The 25,872-nt window shown below is 52.0% G+C and overlaps 1 protein-coding gene across 3 annotated transcripts in view; it reads left to right on the top strand.

Moving 5' to 3' along the window:
- Window positions 1-25,872, top strand: part of PLXNA3 (plexin A3) — an 845,431-nt gene that overhangs the window by 799,779 nt on the left and 19,780 nt on the right. For all 3 annotated transcript variants that reach the window (XM_085629709.1, XM_085629711.1, XM_085629710.1), the window contains exons 22-25: window positions 6,260-6,516; window positions 6,650-6,716; window positions 8,053-8,199; window positions 17,920-18,082. In XM_085629709.1, the coding sequence (XP_085485835.1) occupies window positions 6,260-6,516; window positions 6,650-6,716; window positions 8,053-8,199; window positions 17,920-18,082 (634 nt within the window). The remainder of the gene's footprint in view (window positions 1-6,259; window positions 6,517-6,649; window positions 6,717-8,052; window positions 8,200-17,919; window positions 18,083-25,872) is intronic.

Raw genomic sequence — 25,872 nt, 5'->3', positions numbered from 1 at the left:
ATGTGCTTGTACCTCTGGGGCAGAACGCGGTGTGATAGTTTCTAGACCCGAGGGTAGGAGCTGGTGTCCCTTTGAGGTAGGACATAAGATGTCCCTGCAGGGGTTGGGTGGTGGATGTGCTTGTCCCTCTGGGGCAGAACGCGGTGTGATAGTTTCTAGATGATAGAAATGAGGGTTGTTATATGGAGTATTGTGTGCACCGAAAGACTAGTAGCATAAACGTTCTCGTGAGAATCCGCCAGTAAGCTAACCCCTTGCAGCATTCTCCCTCAAGCCCTTGACCCTCTCATTCAGCAGCAGAAGGCCCTTGGATTTTATGATTCTGGTGATTCTATGCCTTCCGTGTTGAGGTCCACGGTGGAGCACCCACCATTGGCAACCGAGCGAGTAGAGCATCTCATACCTTTGTTCCCTCAGGGAAACATGCGATTTTTAAGGGTCTGTGTGGGCTCTGCTGGATTGAGGCCCCTCAAAGGAGGATTTCTTGGTCCAAGGATGAGCGCTAAAATAATCTTGTGTGACGATACGATCAAAAATCCATCGCAACAATTTCATGTTATTTCATCTATGGGGTATTTCTCATGCCGAAGAATCCCACTTGGGTGCTATCAAAGTTGCAGATGTTGACAGATGTTGTGTGGTTCTGATAGGCCTTCAGCCTGGAGCTCACTCAATTTCCTGGCGTAAATAGTGTCTTCTAAGAAGCCCTACTCCTGTGTACGAGCTGTTACTGGCAGGTGGCTGCAAATTCTCCAGGTTTGATCATCAAGAGGGTAATGGCCGGTTGCAGCAAAGACTTCATGTCAAGAGGCACCTACTACTCCAAGCAGGATACACGGACAGCACCACACGCCCCCAGAATCCATATGGATGGGTCTTCTCCTGGAGATCAACAGATCCACGCAGCATTGCCCATTCAGATTTAAGGGGGTTAGCCGATGGTTTAATTGTGAATCACACAACCTTGCACACTGGGAGGTATAGACATGGCCTACTTTTCCTCACGTGTTTGATAAGCACTTTATCTAGTTCTTCTGTAACCTGCCTCTTCATGTACTGTAACTGCGTGCGAGCGAAATGATCTTAACAACCCGCTAAGCTGATGACTATATTTTGAACCTTTTTCGAGAAGCAGTTTCAGTACCAGAATAGTTTTCATTTTCATTTTCCTTCTCTTCAAAAAATGCAGAGAGGAGCTAAAATGTGTCCCTAAAATGTAGTCCTCCCGGAAAGGGGCAGTCCCGTGTAAGGATCCCTCTAAATGAATGTAGTCTGAGCAAGTGCTGGGTGATGCCTCTGGAAACTCCTTAAATTGTTTTGCTACAGAATAAAATTCCATAGGTTTGTGTCCAAAATATAGCACCGCAGTCGACTAAGGAAGCTTGTCTGATAATTTGCTGCAGCGTCATGCCATGCTTTTCCTCTGCCCGTTCCATGTGTGGCACTCTTAACTATGGCCTTTATCCTTCCAGAGACCACCCTTGCTTCACAGGTATAGTGCTATCGCTGGCGTTTCACACGGAACTATGCAACACGCAAGCGCATAGTAATGGATCCAATGTGTTCCTTCCAGGCTTGCATCCATGGTTTAGAAGCCTCCTTCCCGAGACCCTAGGACAGAGGCGGTGCATCCTTACACTTCAGCCTGCCTTTATGGAAAGTAGCAACAAAGGCAGAAAAGGTTTTGCAGCAAAACAGATTATGAATTCAAGTAGAAAATATTTTATCTCTGGTGTCTTGCCTGGAATCTTACCCCTTTCAACTTTCTCAAAGGAACGTCTAGGCCCTGTCCGCGTCACCTGGAAATACAACTCCACTTGGGTGCATTTTGTTTGTGCTGTGAAATAAGGGAAATAAAGTAATCCACTGTTTCTGAGCAGAAGCAATGAACTACAGTACCTTGAAAGAAAGCCCTCTTTCCTCCTCAGATAGATTAATACCGAGTTCCCTGTTGTGACCAGAGGGATGCCCCTTGGTAGGAAGCCTTTACCCTCTGTTACAATCGTTAGTTACATTCATGCGCTGTCCAGTGCAGGGTAGTGTTTGAGCTGGATAAGGTGGTCCCTGGACCCATCTGGAGTTACTGGGCACTGGTTTCAGCCTCTGGTATGCTTCAGGCCGGCGCTCTGGCCGCTTTTGACCCTGTGCTCCTCAGCTTCTTTGAGAGCAGTCTCCTGGGGCCTGGAAGCTTGTTGAGATGCCAGGGATTCCTTAGGTAAAACAAGGGGCACTACCCAAACTACACTGCTTTTGTCACTTCAGGTTGTTCAGAAGGGCGAGGGAAGCTAGATAGAATGTTGTGTGTGTGGACGCCTTCCAGGATGTTGTATAAAACGTTCTACAATAAAAGAACCCAACCCTTATGCAAAATCCCATTATACAAACTGTCCTAAACTCTTAGATGGAGGTGAATTTTTCTGTGCAGTAGCATTTTTTTTATAGTTACACTTTAATAAACATTGTCCTGCTGTGGCATAGGGTCTCAAACATTCTGTGTAGTATGTACCTTTCATGCCGTCAGGGGCAGAACTCTCAACTTCCAACATTTCTTTACAGCGACCCTGGGGTTAAAATTAATTTGCGGTTCAAAACCGCCAATATACTGTATCCCTGGCTCCATCTTTATTTACATTTCTTCTGCCTCACAAAGGCATCTCCAAACATCGTGGTTGGGCGTTCTTATGCATTTCACGTTTTGTATGATCGCTGTTTCTTTGAGGTTTTTGATGTTTCCCATTTCCTCCTCACTAATGGTTGATTTATTTCTTGTGTCCAACTAAATTCAAATATTTGCATTTGGGGCAGAATTCTATCTGTGAGAGGTGATGGAGGTGGCACACTGCTCAGTTCAGTGGCCTGTTTGAATATAGCAGCCCTTTCATTAATGCATGAAGAGTGCTTGTGCCTTCTGCTACCTGACCTGAACCTCAGTGAGGGAGAAGGAACATTGGTAAGTTGGTGACTGTGTGAGGCACCAGGAAATGCTAGGTGTGGCAGATGAAATCAAACCTCTAATGTGACTTTCCCTTCTCAAAGTTCTGGTTTTCCATGGCAGACACTCCACATTCAGAGGACTCAATCTTTGACCTGACTTGGAAGACCTGACTTCAAAAACCTAACCACAGTCGCGTGGCTCTCGTGCACAAGGAATTTCACTTCATGATCCTTTGCCTGAATTTGAGGAAGTGCTCACATTGCTGTGAAGAAATGCCCTGGAGTATCACTAACTTATCGAAGATGAAAGACGAACACCAGATTCAGACTCTAATGGAAAGAACGAAAGACGGCGGAAGAAGCAGGAGCAGGGCATTCCACAGGCCGCCATTGTCAGATTTTTAAACATCCGTTTGAATTTGTAAATACGTAAGTCATGCGAAAAAGTATTATTGGATTGAAAAAAAGGCTCCAGCAGCAGCTCAAGAAAAGGCTCTTCAGCGTTGACTCCTGATAAAAATAAGCAAAATGAGCCCCATCTTCTACAACCGCGGGGGACATGGTTGTGAAAGGTCTCCTTCTGGTGTCTGCTCAGTGCTGAGGCCCAAGGTCATCTGAATCTGTCATGCTGCAACCTCAAAGCCTTAATGCTGAATCCCTGCCTGCCTCTTGGTCACTTCTACACTACACGGTGCCTCAAGCTTCGGGATTGAACCCACACACTGGCAACACCAAGGGACCGATCCACGCAAAGCGAGCACTTGGCATGAAGGGACCGATCCACGCAAAGCGAGCACTTGACATGAAGGGACCGATCCATGCAAAGCAAGCACTTGACATGAAGGGACCGATCAACGCAAAGTGAGCACTTGACATGAAGGGACCGATCAACGCAAAGTGAGCACTTGACATGAAGGGACCGATCCATGCAAAGCGAGCACTTTACATGAAGGGACCGATCAATGCAAAACGAGCACTTTACATGAAGGGACCCATCAACGCAAAGCGAGCACTTTACATGAAGGGACCGATCAACGCAAAGCGAGCACTTGACATGAAGGGACCGATCCATGCAAAGCGAGCACTTGATATGAAGGGACCGATCAACGCAAAGCCAGCACTTGACATGAAGGGACCGATCCATGCAAAGCGAGCACTTGACATGAAGGGACCGATCAACGCAAAGCGAGCACTTGACATGAAGGGACCGATCTACGCAAAGCGAGCACTTGACATGAAGGGACCGATCAACGCAAAGCGAGCACTTGACATGAAGGGACCGATCTACGCAAAGCGAGCACTTGACATGAAGGGACCGATCCATGCAAGAAGGGACCGATCCATGCAAAGCGAGCACTTGACATGAAGGGACCGATCAAAAAGCACTTGACATGAAGGGACCGATCAACGCAAAGCGAGCACTTGACATGAAGGGACCGATCAACGCAAAGCGAGCACTTGACATGAAGGGACCGATCAACGCAAAGCGAGCACTTGACATGAAGGGACCGATCTACGCAAAACGAGCACTTTACATGAAGGGACCGATCAACGCAAAGCGAGCACTTGACATGAAGGGACCGCTTGACACGTTCACACGTATGATGCCACTCTGTGTCTAGACTCTTCACGCCAGGGTCAAGGAGATTCTCCAGAGAAGTAGATCCAAGTACTATCCAGGATCATGGCACGACCCCTGCATCCCCTCAAGACCCGCTCCATCAGCGTCCTATCTCCTGTCTGCCTTTGTCCAGAGGGACTACAAAAAAAGTGACCTATCTGGAGCCAGAGTGTGCTTCAGTGGGGAGTGCTGCATATCTGAAATCCCACCATCGAAAACTCTCATTTAGATTTTCAATTTATATTCCCACCACGGCTTTGATACCAAGGCTTTTAGCCACAGTTGAGAACAGTGTGCGCACACTCTCGGGGGATTATCATGAACTTGTTGGCGGTTTTTTTATAGCAGTAAAGTTTATCTTGGGACCTATCCTGGGTCTCTTACAAAACTTCCTGATGACATTTACACCCACAACTCCAACTATCTCCTTTTCACCAATATATCTACAGCAGCACAGCACTCTCTGCAAATCCATCATGCCAAAAACACGATCTGCTATTAATGAGCGAGAGAAGCTTGTAGAAGAAAGTGGTGCTCCGGCCTCAGCTGTCCAAGTGGGGTTTTTAGGTTTTCGGTCAGACTGAGCATTGAACTTGAGCCATCAAACCCTGGTCATTTGGGCGTCGACTGATTACAAACTTACTCTGCTCACAAAAGGGCATCTTGTGATTTTAGCCCCTGGTTAGGACACTGTGGTCCAAGCGCTTGTCACATCGCACCGCAGAGTGGAAATGCAGTAGTAGATGGCATCCCCAAGTCCGCACCACCACTTCCTCTCACGCGGTGCTGCGGCGTGCTGTCCAGCTCGTGTCTGCGGGAGAAGTTACAGTTGTACCTCCCTGTCCGCATTGATCACCTCTTGATGGGATGCTGCCTTTTCAGGTTTCATGGCTATTACTTGTCAGACCCCCCAACACTCTGTGATCCTTTCAGGTAGTTGAAGTTCTCCGGACAAAGAGTTCTTCCCTGATTAGAGGCCTCCCCATCCGACAGACAAACACTCTGCCCTCTTTTCAGCAATAAACGCTCGACAACTTTGCTCTTTGTATAGCTCTGGTGCTGGGTGTCCTCTCATTAGTACTGACTCTGCCTTGTTGATTCTGTCCACTGTGTATGCTTCCCTGTACAGGACCTGGATGCCTCTGAGGGCTTAACTTGTGCGATTATACTTTATTTGATGAACCGATAAATCAACTGGAGAGAACAGTAGGGCAGCTTTGTAGCCTTCGGGGTTGCTGTTGGAGGGGATAGTCCCTTGCATAAAGTAGCCTCCCTAGATAAAGAGTCCCCCTCTTCTGAGTCGTGAGGTGTGACCCATGAATGTTGTCAGAGAATCAGGCCACCCTCCTGACCTCGCCTTTTTCGAGTACTCCATGCTGGCGTTATCCTCCTTTTACTACAGAAGGGAAATGAACACGGTGCTTGGAAGCTGGAGGAGATGTGCCCTTCTGTATGAAACCAAGTTGCTTCTTCTAATGAATAAGTGGGATGTTTGTTGGTTTTCTGGGGATCTCATGTTTAGTCATTAGATGTGTTCTGAGCAGCTTCTGGCCCCGGCACATGCTCGTTCTTTAGAATTGTTGATGCGGGTATCCATCTATGGTCAAGTGAGAGTGAGTGAGGATCTACAAATGTACAACCAAATGTGATCCATGAAAGTGCCTATAACTATCACATACTCTCCTTCTCCCTGCTTTTATTTAGACTCCTCCGAATGTAGAAAAGGCTCTCCGGCTCTTCGGGCAGCTCCTCAACAATAAGGTTTTCCTACTCACCTTCATCCACACCTTAGAGGCGCAGCGTAGCTTCTCCATGAGAGACCGTGGCAACGTGGCTTCTCTCACCATGGTGACGCTGCAAGGCAGGATGGAATATGCTACCGTGGTGCTGAAGCAGCTGCTCTCTGACCTGATTGAGAAGAACCTGGAGAACAAAAATCATCCCAAGCTGCTCCTCCGCAGGTAAGAAATACCTCCAAGGATTCCTGAACCCTTCCTCTCAAAGAACCATTAGCCCATCTTTAGCATCGATAAAACAAGCTCTTTGCATTGAAGTTCAAAGGGAACGTCTTCACCAAATTCATCCTCTTTGCAGAACGGAGTCCGTGGCAGAGAAGATGCTGACAAACTGGTTTACCTTCCTGCTGTACCGATTCCTGAAGGTGAGCTTTTGATTCTGAGTGGGGGGGAGCCCAAGGGAAGGCAGTTTTGTAGGACGAAGGAGAAGGATAAGAAAAATCCAGTGGCTAACAAAATCCCAAATGCCAGTGAAATGGGAATGGAGTTCAGTGCATCTCCGGAGTGTAGGGTCTGTAGAAAACGAAGCTCTAGATTTACCTATGAGGATTGAGATGATGGGCTGTCTGAGTGGCCAGTCTCTCAGGTCTTTGCTCTGGGGTTTGTCTTCTTGGGATTATGATGGTCACTCTGGATAATCAGACTTCCACCACATAAGCTATCTGTTTGAGCTTCCCCTGAGCTACCTGGAGCTGAGCATGGTCACACTCCTATTCCTTTAGCCATTTGGGATGTCCTTATGGGCTATGGTGATAGGGACCAGCAGGGTCAGACTCACATCTTTACCATTAGGACTTTGCTTCTGTTTTGGTTTCGATGGGGCAGAGGAGGTCGGGTGCCTGAGCCTGCTCTTCAGGTCTAGGATCTGTTTATCTCTACAGGGTCAAACGCTGCTCCTCTCCTCCAAGGCTTGCCTTGTTTCTGGGTTATGATGGGTGGAATTTAGAGGGGCCAGACTTTTCTTTTCAGCTCTAGGGGTTGTCTTCTCTCTGGGTTTTGATGGTAGGGTTCACCAAGGTCAAACTCTGCTTCACACCTCTAAGGCTTGTCTAGTTTCTGGGTTAGGATGGTAGAGTTCAGATGGGTCAGACGTCACTTTCAGCTCTAGGGGTTGTCTTCTCTCTAGGTTTGATGGTAGTGTTTTCTGAGATCAGACTCTGCTTCTCACCTCGAAGGCTAGTCTTGTTTCTGGCTTATGATGGTAGAGTTCAGATGGGTCAAACTTCTCTTTTCAGCTCTAGGGTTTTTCATGTTTCTGGGTTATGACGGTACAGTTTAGATGGTTCAGACTTCTCTTCTTAGCTCTTTGGGTTGTCTTCTCTTGAGGTTTGATGGTAGCCTTCACTGTGGTCAGAGTCTGCTTCTCACCTCTAAGGCTTGTCTTGTTTCTGGGTTATGACGTTGGAGTTTAGATGGTTCAGACTTCTCTTTTTAGCTCTTTGGGTTGTCTTCTCTTGAGATTTGATGGTAGTGTTTTGTGAGGTCAGACTATGCTTCTCACCTCTAAGGCTTGTCTTGTTTCTGGGTTATAATGATGGTGGGGTTCAGTAAGACCGTACTTACTCCTCAGTTTTGAGTTCCTCATGTCCCTGGTTTATGATGGGTTCAGGGAGCTCGGGCTCGGTCCCTCAACTCAGGGTTCTGACTATAGGACTCCCTGCTCCTTCTTTTACACATTGTTTTCCCATCTCCCCGTTGTAGGAGTGTGCAGGCGAGCCTCTCTTCATGCTGTACTGTGCCATCAAGCAGCAGATGGAGAAAGGGCCCATCGACTCCATCACCGGGGAGGCCCGCTACTCGCTTAGTGAGGACAAGCTCATCCGGCAGCAGATCGACTACAAGACGCTGGTGAGTCCCTGCAGAACGAGGTGACATGCCTCTGGGATGGAGATGGCATGGCTTTGGGATGGAGGTGACATGGCTCTGGGATGGAGATGGCATGGCTCTGGGATGGAGATGGCATGGCTCTGGGATGGAGATGGCATGGCTTTGGGATGGAGGTGACATGGCTTTTGGATGGAGGTGACATGGCTTTTGGATGGAGGTGACATGGCTTTGGGATGGAGGTGACATTGCTCTGGGATGGAGGTGACATGGCTCTGGGATGGAGGTGACATGGCTCTGGGATGGAGATGGCATGGCTTTGGGATGGAGATGGCATGGCTTTGGGATGGAGATGGCATGGCTTTGGGATGGAGGTGACATGGCTTTTGGATGGAGGTGACATGGCTTTTGGATGGAGGTGGCGTGGCTTTGGGATGGAGGTGGCGTGGCTTTGGGATGGAGGTGACATGGCTTTTGGATGGAGGTGACATGGCTTTTGGATGGAGGTGGCGTGGCTTTGGGATGGAGGTGGCGTGGCTTTGGGATGGAGGTGGCGTGGCTTTGGGATGGAGGTGACATGGCTCTGGGATGGAGGTGACATGGCTCTGGGATGGAGATGGCATGGCTCTGGGATGGAGGTGGCATGGCTTTGGGATGGAGGTGGCGTGGCTTTGGGATGGAGGTGGCGTGGCTTTGGGATGGAGGTGGCGTGGCTTTGTGATGGAGATGGCGTGGCTCTGGGATGGAGATGGCGTGGCTCTGGGATGGAGATGGCGGGGCTCTGGGATGGAGATGGCGGGGCTCTGGGATGGAGATGGCGGGGCTCTGGGATGGAGATGGCGTGGCTCTGAGATGGAGATGGCGTGGCTCTGGGATGGAGATGGTGTGGCTTTGGGATGGAGGTGGCGTGGCTTTGTGATGGAGGTGGCGTGGCTTTGTGATGGAGATGGCGTGGCTCTGGGATGGAGGTGACGTGGCTCTGGGATGGAGGTGACATGGCTCTGGGATGGAGGTGACATGGCTTTTGATGTCCGCCATGTGCTGTCACTGGCTTTGCCGTCTTGGTGCGGTTAGGTGGCTGGGTTTGTAGTGTTATTGCATGTTACTTCGGGGTTTCTTAAGGTTCGTACATACAGAACCTAAGATACTCAGACATTAGGGGTGTTACTATATGAAGGAGAGTAGTGAGTAAAGATGAGGAAATTAATGACACAGAACAGCCTACGTCACTGCTGTCCTGAGGTCATGTATGTGCCAGTGAGACAGCTGTGCGCGGAATAATAGAAGGGTATTGACGTCATTGGTACGTACAGTGACACTTCCGTTGCCTCCAGCTTCATCCAGGTGTGTGCAGAACGATTACAAACTCGCCTTTCCTTCGGATCCATCCGTTTGGTGTCACCAGCTGTGGGGTTTTCACTGCCATCTTTGCGGTACCCCTTGCTTTCAGATGCGTTCACTTGTCCTCCAGCCTGCAGACAGACCTCGATAGCTTCCTGTCACTTGATTTTTGTCCCATTCTAGTTCCCCTTTGTGTTCTGTTTGCTTCAGCGCTTTTGGCTGTTTTAACCCAAAAGCCACGTTTCCTGGTACCAGGAATCTGCTCCGCTTGCAAGCCATAAGATTTCTTCTTTTCTCTTCTAGAGTTTATTTTGTTCTTGCCTTTCCTTTGTGAACATTACGTCTTCATGTCTTGTTTGTGCCTTGTTTCTGGGCAGACACGCACAGCATATAGTAGTTGCCCGGGCTGCCAGTGGCATGGCCGTGTGGCTCTGGCTCAGGATGTTGTCACTGATCTCCGTGCCACTCTACCCAGGATAGTGCTAGGGTGAATACAGCATGATAAACTGTTTGTGCCACTCCACCTCTGTGGTAGGTGGCTGACTATATTATGCCATGCTGTTCATGCCACTCTGAGCTCCACTGGTGGTGCAAACGTCCCCGTGGCACATACGTGACTCCATTCTCTCATGCTCTCCGTACCGCTGTGCTCCACGTTAGCCAAGGCGCCTCAGTGGTATGTAGATGTTTACAATATACCATGATGTGTGTGCCCTGAACGTTGCCTGCAGCCAAGGTGCCTGTGGGATGGATACATAGGTGCCACGCGAACCCACAGAAATCATGCCACAGCCTCCCCTGGAACCTCTGGTACATGCATTCTGTGCGCTTCCCTGCAGTCTGGCTGATCTGTGTTGCATTGGTGACCAGGGGAAGTGTTTTTTCTACTTACTAACTCTTCAAGCCTTTCAGATTCGGGTGGAACAAACCCAGAAACAATAGATTGCCACCGAGTCTATTAACCGCCAAGAACTGTGATTCCCCTCCAGGCATCTGCGAGTAATATTCACACCTGACCGAGAATCAGAATGGAGGGCACGTAAATATTTTAGAGAGTTCCTCCAGCGCACTGCTGTTTCACTCTGAATCAACAGCACAGTGTTTGTCATTGTCTCAAATAGCTTGGAACAAGTTTGCGAGAGTCTGTGCCAGCCTAGAGCCCAGCACTCCCGACGTACAGTGGTAGAGGCGCAGCACATCCTGGACCATCTGAAGGCCTCGTCGAGCCCTGTTGTACAGTCCGTGTGGGAGAGGTACATCACATCCTGGACCATCTGAAGGCCTCGTCGAGCCCTGTTGTACAGTCCGTGTGGGAGAGGTACATCACATCCTGGACCATCTGAAGGCCTCGTCGAGCCCTGTTGTACAGTCCGTGTGGGAGAGGTACATCACATCCTGGACCATCTGAAGGCCTCGTCGAGCCCTGTTGTACAGTCCGTGTGGGAGAGGTACATCACATCCTGGACTATCTGAAGGCCTCGTCGAGCCCTGTTGTACAGTCCGTGTGGGAGAGGTACATCACATCCTGGACCATCTGAAGGCCTCGTCGAGCCCTGTTGTACAGTCCGTGTGGGAGAGGTACATCACATCCTGGACCATCTGAAGGCCTCGTCGAGCCCTGTTGTACAGGCCGTGTGGGAGAGGTACATCACATCCTGGACCATCTGAAGGCCTCGTCGAGCCCTATTGTATAGTCCGTGTGGGAGAGGTACATCACATCCTGGACCATCTGAAGGCCTCGTCGAGCCCTGTTGTACAGTCCGTGTGGGAGAGGTACATCACATCCTGGACCATCTGAAGGCCTCGTCGAGCCCTGTTGTATAGTCCGTGTGGGAGAGGTACATCACATCCTGGACCATCTGAAGGCCTCGTCGAGCCCTGTTGTATAGTCCGTGTGGGAGAGGTACATCACATCCTGGACCATCTGAAGGCCTCGTCGAGCCCTGTTGTACAGTCCGTGTGGGAGAGGTACATCACATCCTGGACCATCTGAAGGCCTCGTCGAGCCCTGTTGTACAGTCCGTGTGGGAGAGGTACATCACATCCTGGACTATCTGAAGGCTTCGTCGAGCCCTGTTGTACAGTCCGTGTGGGAGAGGTACATCACATCCTGGACCATCTGAAGGCCTCGTCGAGCCCTGTTGTACAGTCCGTGTGGGAGAGGTACATCACATCCTGGACCATCTGAAGGCCTCGTCGAGCCCTGTTGTACAGTCCGTGTGGGAGAGGTACATCACATCCTGGACCATCTGAAGGCCTCGTCGAGCCCTGTTGTACAGTCGTTCTGAGAGAGTTATAGCACATCACAGAGTACCTTAACAGCCTCGTTGAGCACCGCCATAAAGTCATTATGGGAGGGGTGCAGCACATCATGGAGTACCTGAAAGCCTCGGCGAGCCCCGCCGTACAATCATTCTGGGAGGGGTACAGTACATCATGGAGTACCTGAAGGCCTCTGAGAGCCCCGCCGTACAGTCATTCTAGGAGAGGTCCATCACATCATGGACCATCTGAAGGCCTCGTCGAGCCCTGTTGTACAGTCCGTGTGGGAGAGGTATAGCACATCAGAGTACTTGAAGGCCTCAGAGAGACCCACTGTACAGTTAGTGTGGGAGTGGTACATCACATCATGAACCATCTGAAGGCGTTATCGAGCCCTGTCGTACAGTCAGTGTGGAAGAGAGCCAGCACATCATGGACTATTTGAAGGCCTCGGCAAGCATCTGTGTACAGTCAGTCTGGAGAGGTGCAGCACATCACGGAGTTCCTGAGGGCCTTGACACGCCCTGCGGTTCCCTGCCGTACAGTCATTCTCGGGAAGGTGTAGCACTTCATGGAGTTTTTGAAGACCTCAGCACAAGCTGCTGTGCAGTCAGTGTGGGAGAGGCGCAGCACATCATGGAGTATCTGAAGGCCTCGTCGAGCCCTGTTGTACAGTCCTTCTCGGAGAGGTATAGCACATCAGAGAGCCCCACTGTACAGTTAGTGTGGGAGTGGTACATCACATCATGGACCATCTGAAGGCCTCGGCAATCCCTGCCGTACAATCGTTGCGGGAGGGGCAAAGCACATCATGGAGTACCAGAATGGCCACCGCGTGCCCCGCCGTACAGTCATTCTGGGAGGGGCACAGTGCATCATAGAGTACCTGAAGGCCTCGTCGAGCCCTGCCATACGGTGATTTCTGGGAGAGGTGCAGGACATCACAGAGGTACCTGAAGGCTTCGGCTTTCGCTGCCGTACAGTCAGTCTGGAGAGGTGCAACACATCATGGAGTTCCTGAAGGCCTCAGCAAGGCCCACCGTACAGTTATTCTGGGAGAGGCGCAGCACATCATGGAGCATCTGAAGGCTTTGGTGCGCCCTGCCATACAGACATTCTGGGGAGGTGTACGAACCCTGCCGTACAGTTATTCTGGGGAGGTGCAGCACTTCATGGAGTATTTGAAGGCCTTGCCGAACCCTGCCGTATAGTTATTCTGGGAGAGGCGGAGCACATCATGGAGTACCTGAAGGCCTTGTCGAGCCCTGTTGGCCAGTTCTTCTGGGAGAGGTGTAGCACATCACGGAGTACCTGAACAGCCTCGTTTAACCCTGCTGTACAGTCATTCTGGGGTGGGCGTAGCACATCCTGGAGTACCTGAAGGCCTTGTCAAGGCTAGTTGTACAGTCCTTCTGCGAGAGGTATAGCACATCACGGAGTACTTAAAGGCCTCAGAGAACCCTGCCGTACAGTTATTCTGGGAGAGGCGGAGCACATCATAGAGTACCTGATGGCCTCTGGGAGCCCCGCCGTATAGTCGTTCTGGGAGAGGCGCAGCACATCATTGAGTATCAGAAGGGCGCGGCGAGCTGTGCGCGTGCTTACTCTCCAAGTGTAGACCACAACATGGCATGGCTTTAATTAAGTTTCATTGTGGCTAAAGTTTCACTTTTGCGTTGCAGTACTGTGGTGTTCCATTTACATCAAGTGAGATTGGCAACTTTTGTTCAAACCTAGGTCCTCGTCTTTGGACCCTCTCCCACTGCATTGGGCAACACTTGGTGGCCCACCGCCCTCGGCGGTCCGCCTTCCCCCACGGACCACGCCTGGAACCTGGGCATCATACTCAACTCCTCCTTCTCCATGACCGGACAGGTCAACGCCGTCGCCCCCACCTGCTTCAACACCCTCCGCATACTTTGCAAAACCTTCAAATGGATCCCCCCGAATCAAGACAGACAGTCACCCATAACCAGTAGACTGGACTATGAAAACTCCCTCTACGCCGGAATAAACAAGTCTCTGCTCCGCAGACACCAGACCATACAGAACACTGCAGCAAGAATTGTCCTCGGCATCCCTCGACAAGAACACATCTTCCAACACCTGCGTGGCCTCCGCTGGCTCCCCGTCGAGAAGAGAGTAACCTTCAAGATACTCGCCCACGCCTACAAATGCCTCCACACCACCAGACCCCAGTATCTCAACGAAATAATCTCCTTCCACGTACCGAAGAGAAACCTCCGTTCTTCCGACCTTGCTGTCGCCCAAACCCCACGCATCTGCTGAGCCAGAACGGGTGGAAGAGCCTTCTCCTACATCGCGGCCAAGACCTGGAACGAGTTCCCGGTCAACATCAGACGCACCCCCTCTGCACATCTTCAAGAGGAGCCTCAAGACCTGGTTCTTTGACTGACTGGAGCTGCCTATTCCTCTCCCTCCCCAACACCCCCACCCAGCGCCTTGAGACCCTCACAGGTGAGTAGTGCGCCTAACAATTCCCTGATTGATTGAAACCAAACACGAGCAGTGCTATATTAAGTTTTCAGCAGACCTTTGGTTCTGAGCCGATAAAAGGCTCGTCCATGCCCTCACATAGAGCTACCTCCTTCGGGCACACCTGCCCGCGTGCCAACTTCTCGTACCTCCTGGCAGTCGCATACTGCAATCGGGACAGAGCCTTGCCATTCTGTAAGAGGGCAGGTGCAAGACACTCTTGTCCCTCGGGAGGTGGGGGGTAAATCTTGGGGTGACGATGCCTCCAAACAGTCTTCAGAGAGCATTGAAAACCCATTGGAAATGAAGTTCACACAGAAAGCCCCCACCACATCCCAAACCCTACTCATTCACGTGACGTGGACATAAGTCGGGGTGGACGAGTCCCCCACTATTATTAAGAACGAGGACTCTGTTCCCCTCCGTCCGAGGCTCAGAAGTGTCCACTTCTGCCCCAGCAGTGCAGCTCCTCGCCTTTGCAAAGCTGTGTGCCTGTCCCTGGGCTCAGGGTGCTTGGGACTCCATCACACCAGCAGCATCCCCGGTGAGAGGAAGGCCCAGGAGCGGGTGATGTTATCATCTCATGTGGAGCACCTGGGTACAGGCCATCAGCAGCATTAACAGCAGGCCTCCTGTTTACAACACACGGCCAGCACACAGTGGTGACTCACTGAAAGCTGTTCAGATGTAATACTTGGTATTTAGGCTCCACAGGTCTGCTTGAAAATAAAGTTCATTTGTTTTGAAAAACAGGCCACAGACTTTTTAAGTGAGGGTTATTTTAAGGATCTCCTGTGACGTCATTGGGAGTGCATTTGACTCCATCTTCCTGAGGACTTGTGCCCTAACTTGACCTCGTGCTCATCTGCAGTCCGGGTCACGTCGGTTGTGCTGGGTCAGCCAGGGTCCGGGTCACGTCGGTTGTGCTGGGTCAGCCAGGGTCCGGGTCACGTCGGTTGTGCTGGGTCAGCCAGGGTCCGGGTCACGTCGGTTGTGCTGGTTCAGCCAGGGTCCGGGTCATGTCGGTTGTGCTGGGTCAGCCAGGGTCCGGGTCACGTCGGTTGTGCTGGGTCAGCCTGGGTCCGGGTCACGTCGGTTGTGCTGGTTCAACCAGGGTCCGGGTCACGTCGGTTGTGCTGGGTCAGCCAGGGTCCGGGTCACGTCGGTTGTGCTGGGTCAGCCAGGGTCCGGGTCACGTCGGTTGTGCTGGGTCAGCCAGGGTCCGGGTCACGTCGGTGGTGCTGGTTCAGCCATGGTCCGGGTCACGTCGGTTGTGATGGTGCAGCCAGGGTCCGGGTCACGTCGGCTGTGCTGGGTCAGCCAGGGTCCAGGTCACGTCGGTTGTGCTGGTTCAGCCAGGGTCCGGGTCACGTCGGTTGTGCTGGTTCAGCAATGGTCCGGGTCACGTCGGTTGTGATGGTGCAGCCAGGGTCCGGGTCACACAAGCCTTCTCAGCTCGGGCAGCTGTCCAGCCAGGCCAACGCCACCCCGTGACCCTGTCGACTGAGACCCTCGCTCACTTCTGGGGAAGCCTTCACTTCTACCTCGACTGCACTAAGACATGTTTTCGAGACGCTTCGCATCAGACCCTTGAAGCGGGTCCTTTTTGTGTTAACATCCGAGCCCTGGATGTGGGTCCTGGTTCATCGTGTGTGCACATCACAGAGCCCTGGACCTGGGTCCTCGTGTGTGCACAGCACAGGTCCCTGGACGTGGGTCCTGGTTCCTCGTGTGTGCACATCAGAGCCCCGGACGTGGCTCCTGGCACCTCGTGCGTGCACATCAGAGACCTGGACGTGGGCTCTGGTTCATCGTGTGTGCACATCACAGAGCCCTGGACCTGGGACCTGGTTCCTCGTGTGTGCACAGCACAGGTCCCTGGACGTGGGTCCTGGTTCCTCGTGTGTGCACATCACAGAGCCCTGGACCTGGTTCTTCGTGTGTGCACAGCACAGGTCCCTGGACGTGGGTCCTGGTTCCTCGTGTGTGCACATCAGAGCCCCGCACGTGGCTCCTGGCACCTCGTGCGTGCACATCAGAGCCCCGGACGTGGCTCCTGGCTCCCCGTGCGTGCACATCAGAGCCCCGGGCGCGGCTCCTGGCACCTCGTGCGTGCACATCAGAGCCCCGGACGTGGCTCCTGGCTCCCCGTGCGTGCACATCAGAGCCCCGCACGTGGCTCCTGGCACCTCGTGCGTGCACATCAGAGCCCCGGACGTGGCTCCTGGCACCCCGTGCGTGCACATCAGAGCCCTGGACGTGGCTCCTGGCACCTCGTGCGTGCACATCAGAGCCCCGGACGTGGCTCCTGGCTCCCCGTGCGTGCACATCAGAGCCCCGGGCGCGGCTCCTGGCACCCCGTGCGTGCTCCTGCACAGCCTCGGCACACCCGTGGCACACGTGGGAGGAGGACTAGGGGCTGGGCACGAAGGTCCAGAGCGCTGTGGAGCAGGATGCTAAGGAGAGGGCGAAGCATCACCGAGCACGGGGCCGGCGAGAGAAATGGGCCGCTGGTTGCCGACCTTGGCGAGCTCCCAGTACAGCCATCTATAGCGCTGCGGGCCCGAGGCAGCCACGGCCCGCGGGCGCCCTCTCCTGGGCAGACGGCTCTGCCTTTCATCCTGTTAGGAAGAAATGGAAAAGCCACATTTTATGACATTTTGTCAGCTGCAGAATTATATAGTATAATTAGGTGGACGCAGAGGATTCGAGAATTTAGCTTGGCCAAGCACACTGCGCCCCTCCCCATCCGGCCTCCTCCAGGGCTTAATGTTTAATATGTCTCTCCTTCCAATAGAAGGTGACCCCTTCCGTGGCCCAGCCCCCGCCGTCCAGGTGGGCCCCGCCTTGACCTCGGCTTCACGCGCTCCCAAACGCTGTATCCCAATCCGGCCTCGCGGTTTACTGTGGGAACTTCCTGCATCGTCCTGTAGTTCATTCAGAGCCGCCGCCCCCCCCCCTCCTCCCCCACCACCATCTGTGCACCTGTGCGTGTTTGCGTCACAGTTACCACTGCAAGCGCGTCCTTGGAGGAACTGATGCAGACGGGCGTCTCATTGCCACATTGGCTAGCGCTTTGAGGCTCAAAGAACCAAGTAAAGTGGGAAAATACAGCAGTGGCCTAGGTTCTTAACCACTCTTGCAACAAGCATCCTCAAAATACGCACACACGCACACACACACACCCCCACACACGTCCCTGTGCCCCCCTCCCAAAAATCTTGTGTCTCCTAGGCCCCTGGGCATGGTCAGCCACAGCCATTTGGAGCCACTGCTTCCCCCAGCCCAGCCACTGTAGGCAGGGCAGCGCCTTGGACTGACCTCAGGGCGCTTGTCAAGATTGAGTCAACTGGAAGTTCTAAGCACGGCCTCTTGCTTAAAATTTGAAGGTGCTTTAAGGCAGTACTCTGTGCTCTCTCGGTAGGGTGAGATATCTGTTTGAGGGGGTCAGTCGGTCGGTCTGGGAAGGACAGGGCAGCAGGATCTGCACTTCAGATGGAAGGGAGATGATGAAAGTGCCACCAGAGGGGAAAAGTGAAGGGGGGTGGGGGGTCTTGTTTCATTTCCTCTTTCTGCTTGTGATTTGATTGCCGTACTCGGGGATGGTTGAGAGTCTCATGGTGCTGTCCCCTCTGCTTTTTCCAGACCCTGAACTGTGTGTGCCCCGAGACCATAGACAGCAGCACCGAGATCCCCGTCAAGGTGCTGAACTGCGACACGGTCACGCAGGCCAAGGACAAGCTGCTGGACGCCGCCTACAAGGGCATCCCCTACTCCCAGCGGCCCAAGGCTGAAGACATGGACCTGGGTGAGTGCTTTGACTGACCTCGCTATGGTGCAGACTCACATCCTTGGGAACGCCTAACTCCGCGCCAGAGGATGAGCTGTGGCGCATTTCCACCTCACTGGCCTCCTCGCCCAGGGGCCAGGGAGAGAGACGCATGGAGTCCAGGTGTAAGTCCGTTGGAGTCTGGTCTGTCTGTAAGTACAGATGATGGCGAAGGCGAGGTGAAACCGTGTCCTTGGTTCACAGGAAGACGCATGGCCGCTGACCACATAGTGCTTTCCCCCACCTATGGGCACCGCCCAGCCTCTCCCAACCGCGGCCCAAGAGGTTGAGCCAAGCACCAGCCAAGTCTGCCGTCTCTGCCTCGACTCACATGTTTGATTGGAATTGGATCCCCAAGAACTTTAGGAAGAATACTATTTGGCGTTGAGGAGGACACTCCGTGTGTCCCTTTCCCCATGATGTCATAGAGGTCATGGATCCCTCTAGATCCTTTTTCCCATCATCGAGCAGGACCGCGGAGCACTCTTGTCTTTTGCAGATGTAGTTGATTCCCTCTGTGTTGGGCGATTCCAGGGTTTTCCCTCTCGCTCTGCTGGATGGACCCCACATCAACAGGTGTAGATGTTGTTGTCCTCAGTTGAGGCCCCCCTAGAGTGAATGCCGCCACAACAGAAACTCATCCGGTGTTCAGTGTGCTGTTCTCAACGGGGATATTTCAAGTGCTGCAATCCTTTATTGAAAACACATTGTTGTGTGTCCTGGTACGGTGAAGACTGTACACCATCTAAGGCTGTCCCACTCTTGTGGAGGTGAGGTTGTCCTCGATTGCCAAGGCATCGCAATGAAAACCAACCTGTAGTACCTAAATAGGCCGTGGATCCTCACTCGCTCTCAATGGTATGCTTCATCTCCGCGTCCGTTCCTCGCCCACCGCAGTCCATTCCCTAGTTGGGTTCATCTCAGGCTCTTCGTAGGAGCAGTAGCTAATGTGTGTGTATCCCCTGCGCCACAAGGTGGGGGGAGGGGATTTAGATCTACTATTTGTTAAGTTGAAATAGTTTAATTTGTCTCCGACACCTCAACAAGAAATAAAATCGAACATGGATGAGATATTTTGGTTCATTGGTGAACCTCCCTCGTTATGATGAAAAGGGCAACATGTTTCTGCCCTAAACAGAGGAGTCCAACAGCCGCAGGGCTTAATCAGGGCAGAGTGGGAAACCTATACCTGGCAGTGCCTCAATAACCAACTCATTGGGTGCTGTGCTGTAGAGCAATGATGATTAAATCAGAATTTGCCCTGTTTGTCAGGCAACCGCATGGATCATCCTGTCATTAGGAAAGTATCCTATGGGAAACAATCCCAATGGAATATTGAATGATCACAACTAAACCTATAGCAGTATTATGGTAGATGTTGAACCATCCCAAACACAGGAGGAGTAAAAACTCCTAATGTAAGCATCCTGCAAGTGCAACAACGCTGAGCTGTGTCATCCATCATATGCATGGCAATCGCGCACATGCAGAAGTTGTGGAACACGCTTCGGCGTGTCCGAGTTCTCCTAGGCAGTCTTTACTGATCTCCTCCCTGGACAGTGGGATCGTCAGACTCTGCTTGTGCTCTGAGGGAAGACGTGTAAGGCAGGGCTGGGCTACAGAGAAAGGGCGTGATTGGATCCGTTGTGGGTGGATCCTGTCAATGGACCGTCTGGGCCGACCATGATTGAATTGAAGTTCAGATCCTGCGAAAAGATGGCTGTGTACAAATAAAATCCCAGAGGACTAAGACAGTAACGCGCGTCTGGTCCAGGACCACCGTGGAGAAGTTCAGGAGCTCGCTAGACTCTACTGGTCCTCCTGGGCCGACTCCTCTTTGGATCAGGATTACAAGACTTCACCGGTTAGAAGGGGCTACTCACAGGTTCTGCCACCACTGGTTCCCCTGAAACTCAGCCCAGCCATGTGCTCCGCTCTTTGACATAACTGCCTGCAAGTAGCTGCGCTGTACTGCAAACGTAGGACTGAGCTAGCGTAAAGCCTGTGATCCTTCGAACTTGGAACCAGATTCAAATCTTATCAACCGATTTTAGCTGCTATAGCAACTATTACTAAAAGCCTGCGATGCTAATAAAGAGCTTTTTGAGGAGTTCAATCCTTAGCTTGCCTGACTGCATATCACAAACTATAGAGCATTCACAGTTGCTGTCCAGGAAGTTGTCAACTTATTTTAAAGGAAAAATATCTGTATAATCGCAGACTTCTTCGCCCGTTTGCCAAACGTGGCTGTTGGGCCTATGGTGGATGAGGGGACAGTGCAGCTAGGCTCAGACACTCCTCAACTGGTTAAATCCACTCCCCTGGCAGTAGGGAGGTGGCACACATCTCTAAACCAGTCTCCCTGACTCTTCTTTTCATCCTGTCACTCCTAACGTTTGTAATCGGTCCTGATGGAGGCAGACGAAGCACATTGGCTGGCAGTACATCTATGCCTCAAGCAGATGTTTCTCAGGCCTGGGAAAAAGCCATGGTGGTCCCACTACTCAAATACATCTACAGCAGATCCTGCTATACTGAGAAATTACCACCCAACTGAATGACTCACTCATCCCGTTAAGATCTTAGAGAAATGGGTGAAGAAGGAACTGTCGCGGTATGCGAAGAGCACCAGCCGTCTGAATGACGCACAGTCTGGCCTCAGACCAGGTCACAATGCGGAGCAGCGCTGGTTTCGGTGTTGGACCTGTGGACAGTAGCAGACCAGGGCACAGTGCGGAGCAGCGCTGGTCTCGGTGTTGGACCTGTGGACAGTAGCAGACCAGGTCACAGTGCGGAGCAGCGCTGGTCTCGGTGTTGGACCTGTGGACAGTAGCAGACCAGGGGGCTGCTCTATCTCTCCGCAGCATTTGATCCCGTCTCCCATGAGTGTTTGCTGCTCCAGCTGAGAGAGACTGGAGTACACGCTGGAGCTCTGGAGCGGAGTAAATCATATATGTTCGAGGCATATGAGCTGCAGCTTACACACTTTTGCATAGATCGCCATCTGGTGTTGGGCCCGGATGTTTGCAGTTTGTTTTTCCTCTTGGAAAGTCTTTGGAAGTCACAAGGTCGGTGACTCCTCCCTTGGTTCGTATTGCGCATGGGCTTCGGCTCCATACTCAGATTGTTTTTTTCCGCCATCGGGCTCGGATGTAATACTTCGCGCTCCGGCTCCGAACATTCCAGTTCGACGATCGAAGCGAAATCCTCGCTCTCCGCGGTATTGTTTAGATACTAATCTACCTCAATCACCTTCTTCTTCGACGCACTTTCGATTCCAGTCATCGACGGCGGCCTTCGGGCCTCTCCAGGCTCCGGTCCCGGCTGATGGAAAGGACTCCCTTCAAGAAGTGCCCTCGATGTGGGTCCAAATTCCCCCACACCGATCTTCATGAGGTGTGCAACCTCTGCCTCTCCCCTGAACACGAGGCTCGAGACTGTCCCGCCTGCAAGTCTTTTAGATCTAAAAAGACTATTCGAGATCGAAGGTCCAGAAGAAAAATGGCGCACTCCTCGACCTCCGTTCCAGTCGACATCTTCGGGGACGAAGTCGAACCTCCGGGACACCAGCACACCGAAGAGAACCTAGTCAGTGCTTCCGAAGCCGACGACTCGGATGTGGAGGACATCACCCCGGCGCAGAGGGTCGTGAGTAAAATACCCGCGCCGACACCCAAAAAGGCTTCGGTCACGCCTTCGGGCCTAGGCAAGACCAAAGACACTGCTTCGAACACCCCACCTTCGGGCCCGGTGACGAAGCCAAGTAAGCCTTCCGGCGGCTCGGGCTCGAGCCAGCCTGCCAGTGGTGCTTAAAAACACCCTTCGGCACCGAAGAAAAGATCGGCCTCTACCTCGACACCGAGCTCCACACCAAAGCCCTCGGCGTCGAAACCCAGCCTCTCGGTGCCGACCAAACATTATAAGGCCCCCGGCACCGACACTCCCGGACCGAGGCCTGTATCGGCACCGAACAAAAAATCGGAGGTTCCCAAAAAGCACGGCACAGAAAAGCCTAAGAAGCCGTCGCCCCGAAAACGTCGGCGCCGACCGAACAACCAGTGTCCCAAGAACTTTTTACACCGGATCCTTTACAAAAGACACTTACCAAGGATCCAAAAACTGGACATTTGGCACTGTCTTCTAAAAAGAGACATTTGGACAGACCAGCTCCACCTCCACCTCCAAAGAGGAAGGACTGTGCTACCTCCCCTTTCAGAGTGCCTTCCCCGCCTCCTCCACCCTCTCCGCCCCCTCCACCTTCTCCACCCCTGCCTCATCGCTCTCCGACCCCGTCTCCAGACCATGATGATCAGGGGTACCCATACTACGACCCAGCAGATGTGCCACAAGACCCCACCCCTACAGGATCCCCAGACCCCTGGGATGAATATAATAATCCAGACATTCCAGATGTCCCACAAGATGACCTATATCCATCCAGGCCATCACCACCAGAAGACTCACTAGGTTTTCACCACCTACTTCAGAGGGCGGCACATTATCACGGGGTAGAGCTACACACTGACCCAGTAGAGGAAGATTTCCTCCTAGACACCTTTGATACAGCACATAGGTCTACTGCTATACTACCTATGCTCAAAGGGGTAATAAAACATGCGCCAGAGGTTTTTAAAGACCCAGTCAGGGCTAGGGTCCTAAACCCACATATAGACAAAAAGTATAAAGCTGCCCCTACAGATCCTGCCTACATCAAAGGGCCAGCTCCACTGGATTCCCTAGTGGTATCCACCGCAAGAAAGAGATCAAATTCCCAGGCGTCAGGCGAAGCACCACCACCTGACAAGGAATCAAAGCCCCTGGACGCATCAGGAAAACGCACTGCGTCACAGGCAGCTAACATATGGCGTATCGCCAACACTCAAGCGCTATTGGCCAGATACGACAGGGCGCATTATGATGAGCTAGAAACCATCATGCACCATCTCCCAGAAAAATATAAAAATGGGGCCAATGAACGAATCCAAGAGGGTAAGACCATAACCAATACCTCTATACGCTGTGCCTTAGACGCAGCAGACACAGCTTCCAGGGCCATTAACACCAGTGTCCTACTCCGTCGACACGCTTGGCTGAGAGTGTCCGGCTTTAATCCCGAGGTACAAGCCTCTATATTAAACCACCCGTTCGATCAAGAACATTTATTCGGGCCAAAGATAGATGAGGCCCTCGAGAAGATGAAAAAAGATACAGATACGGCGAAATCTATGGGAGCCCCACAGACACACCCTCCTAGACGCTCCTTTTGCCGCTCTTCCTTTCGTGGCACGGGCAGAGGCTACTCTTCAGATATCGCGTCCACGTCCTACAAATCCCCTCCTCAGTCCACCTTCACAAAAGGTTATCAAAGAGGCGGATATAGAGGAAATAACAATAAAGGCAGAGGTAAAACAAATACTTCCCGCTCTGCCACACCGCCTACCCAATGACTTTCCCCTGCTACCCCCAGACCATCCCACTCCGGTCGGGGGCAGACTACAAAATTTCCTTCACGTCTGGGAGTCCATCACATCAGACAAGTGGGTGATCCAAATTATTCGTTCAGGGTACTGCCTAGAACTCACATCTACCCTCCCCCCCCCCCCCCCCCCAACATTCCACCCAGGCAACGCCCAATGTCACAAGAACATTCCACATTACTAAAGTAGGAGGTGATTTCCCTCCTACAAAAACACGCAATAGAACAGGTCCCCCACAATCAGCAAAATGTAGGGGTCTACTCCCTATATTTTCTAATACCGAAAAGAGATGAGACTCTACGACCTATCTTAGATCTCCGACCTCTAAACACATACATACATTCGGACCATTTTCACATGGTAACACTTCAGCAGGTACTTCCGCTCCTCTCCCAGGACGACTTTCTCACCACACTGGACTTGAAAGACGCGTACTTTCACATTACGGTACACCATGCCCACAGAAAGTACCTCAGATTCGTTGTGGAAGGGCAACACTACCAGTTCAAGGTGCTCCCATTCGGGGTCACAACAGCACCACGGGTATTTACCAAGTGCCTAGAGGTAGTGGCGGCACACCTCAGAAGACAGCACATTCACGTCTTCCCTATCTGGACGACTGGCTCATAAAAGCCGCGTCCTACAACCAATGTGTACACCACACCGCCACTACAATCCAGCTACTTCACCAGCTAGGCTTCATGGTGAACCACCAAAAGTCCCAGCTAACGCCATCCCACATAAAGGAATACCTCGGTGTCACCATAGACACCTCAAAAGCCATTGCCTACCCCAAGGATCGCAAGCATTCAAGCTTTGCGTCAAATATTCATACTTCAAGACTCCCTCCCAGCAAGAGTGTTTATGCAACTGATAGGGATGATGGCCTCTTGCATTTTCATAGTGCCTCACGCAAGACTCCAGATGCGTACACTCCAAGAGTGCTTAGCGCGCCAATGGAACCAGGCCCAGGGGCAACTGACAGATCTGGTGTTGGTAGACGGTCGCACCCATCTCTCTCTGCAGTGGTGGAACACCACAAATCTTTCCAGAGGTCGACTGTTCCTGGACCCGGTTCCACAAATAATCCTGACAACAGACGCATCGATCTCCGGCTGGGGAGCTCATCTACTACACCTCACAGTGCAAGGCACATGGACGCCGCAACAAAAGTTACTCCACATCAATCATCTGGCGCTACTGGCAATCTTTCTAGCCCTAAAATCCTTTCACACACAGATTTTAGGCAAGGCAGTCCTTATCCGCACGGACAACATGACCGCCATGTACTACATCCAAAAACAAGGCGGCACACACTCTCCACAGCTCTCTCAACTAGCACAGAGCATATGGAGATGGGCAATTCCATCTTTCTCCTAGCCCAACATGTCCCAGGAGTCCAGAACACCATGGCAGATCTGCTCAGCAGACAGATGCAGCAGATCCACGAGTGGGAACTTCACCCGCAAGTTCTTCACCTGTTCTTTCAAATGTGGGGGCATCCACAAATAGACCTATTCGCCACCCACGAAAACAAAAAATGCCCAAACTTCGCCGCCAGAGACCCACACCCATTGTCCAAAGGCAATGCGATATGGATGAACTGGTCAGGCAAATTTGCATACGCCTTTCCACCTCTCCCACTAATTCCATTAGTGGTGCGAAAGCTACAACAGCACTCCCTCACACTCATTCGAGTAGCTCCAACATGGGCCAGACAACCGTGGTACACCACGCTGCTGGAGCTCTCAGTAGTGCCACACCAAAAATTACACCTCTCACCATGCCTCCTAACCCAGAACCATGGAGAGATCAGACACCCGGACCCAGCTCAGCTCAACCTTGCGATCTGGCTCCTGAGATCCTAGAATTCGGATACCTTAACCTTCCCCCCGACTGTATGAATGTTATCAAAGAAGCTAGACGTCCTACCCCTAGAGCCTGCTACGCTGCCAAGTGGAAAAGATTTGTTGTTTACTGCCATAAGAACACAATCGACTCTCTAGACGCATCCATACAGCACATCATATGCTACTTACTACACCTACAAAGATGTAACCTAGCCTATACCTCCATTCGGCTACACCTCGCAGCAATTGCTGCTTACTTACAAAACAGACAGCACCTGTCACTTTTCAGAGTGCCTGCCATTAAAGCCTTTATGGAAGGCCTAAAACGAATAATTCCCCCCAGTGTGCCACCCTCACCTGTGTGGAACTTAAATATAGTGCTCACAAGGCTAATGGGACCACCTTTCGAACCCTTGCACAAATGCGAACTGCAATTCCTCAC

The sequence above is a fragment of the Triturus cristatus genome, chromosome 10 (genome assembly GCF_964204655.1).
Source record: "Triturus cristatus chromosome 10, aTriCri1.1, whole genome shotgun sequence".
Classification (NCBI taxonomy): Eukaryota; Metazoa; Chordata; class Amphibia; order Caudata; family Salamandridae; genus Triturus; species Triturus cristatus.
Note: the sequence above shows the minus strand (reverse complement) of the source record. Positions and strands in the feature narration are given on the sequence as shown.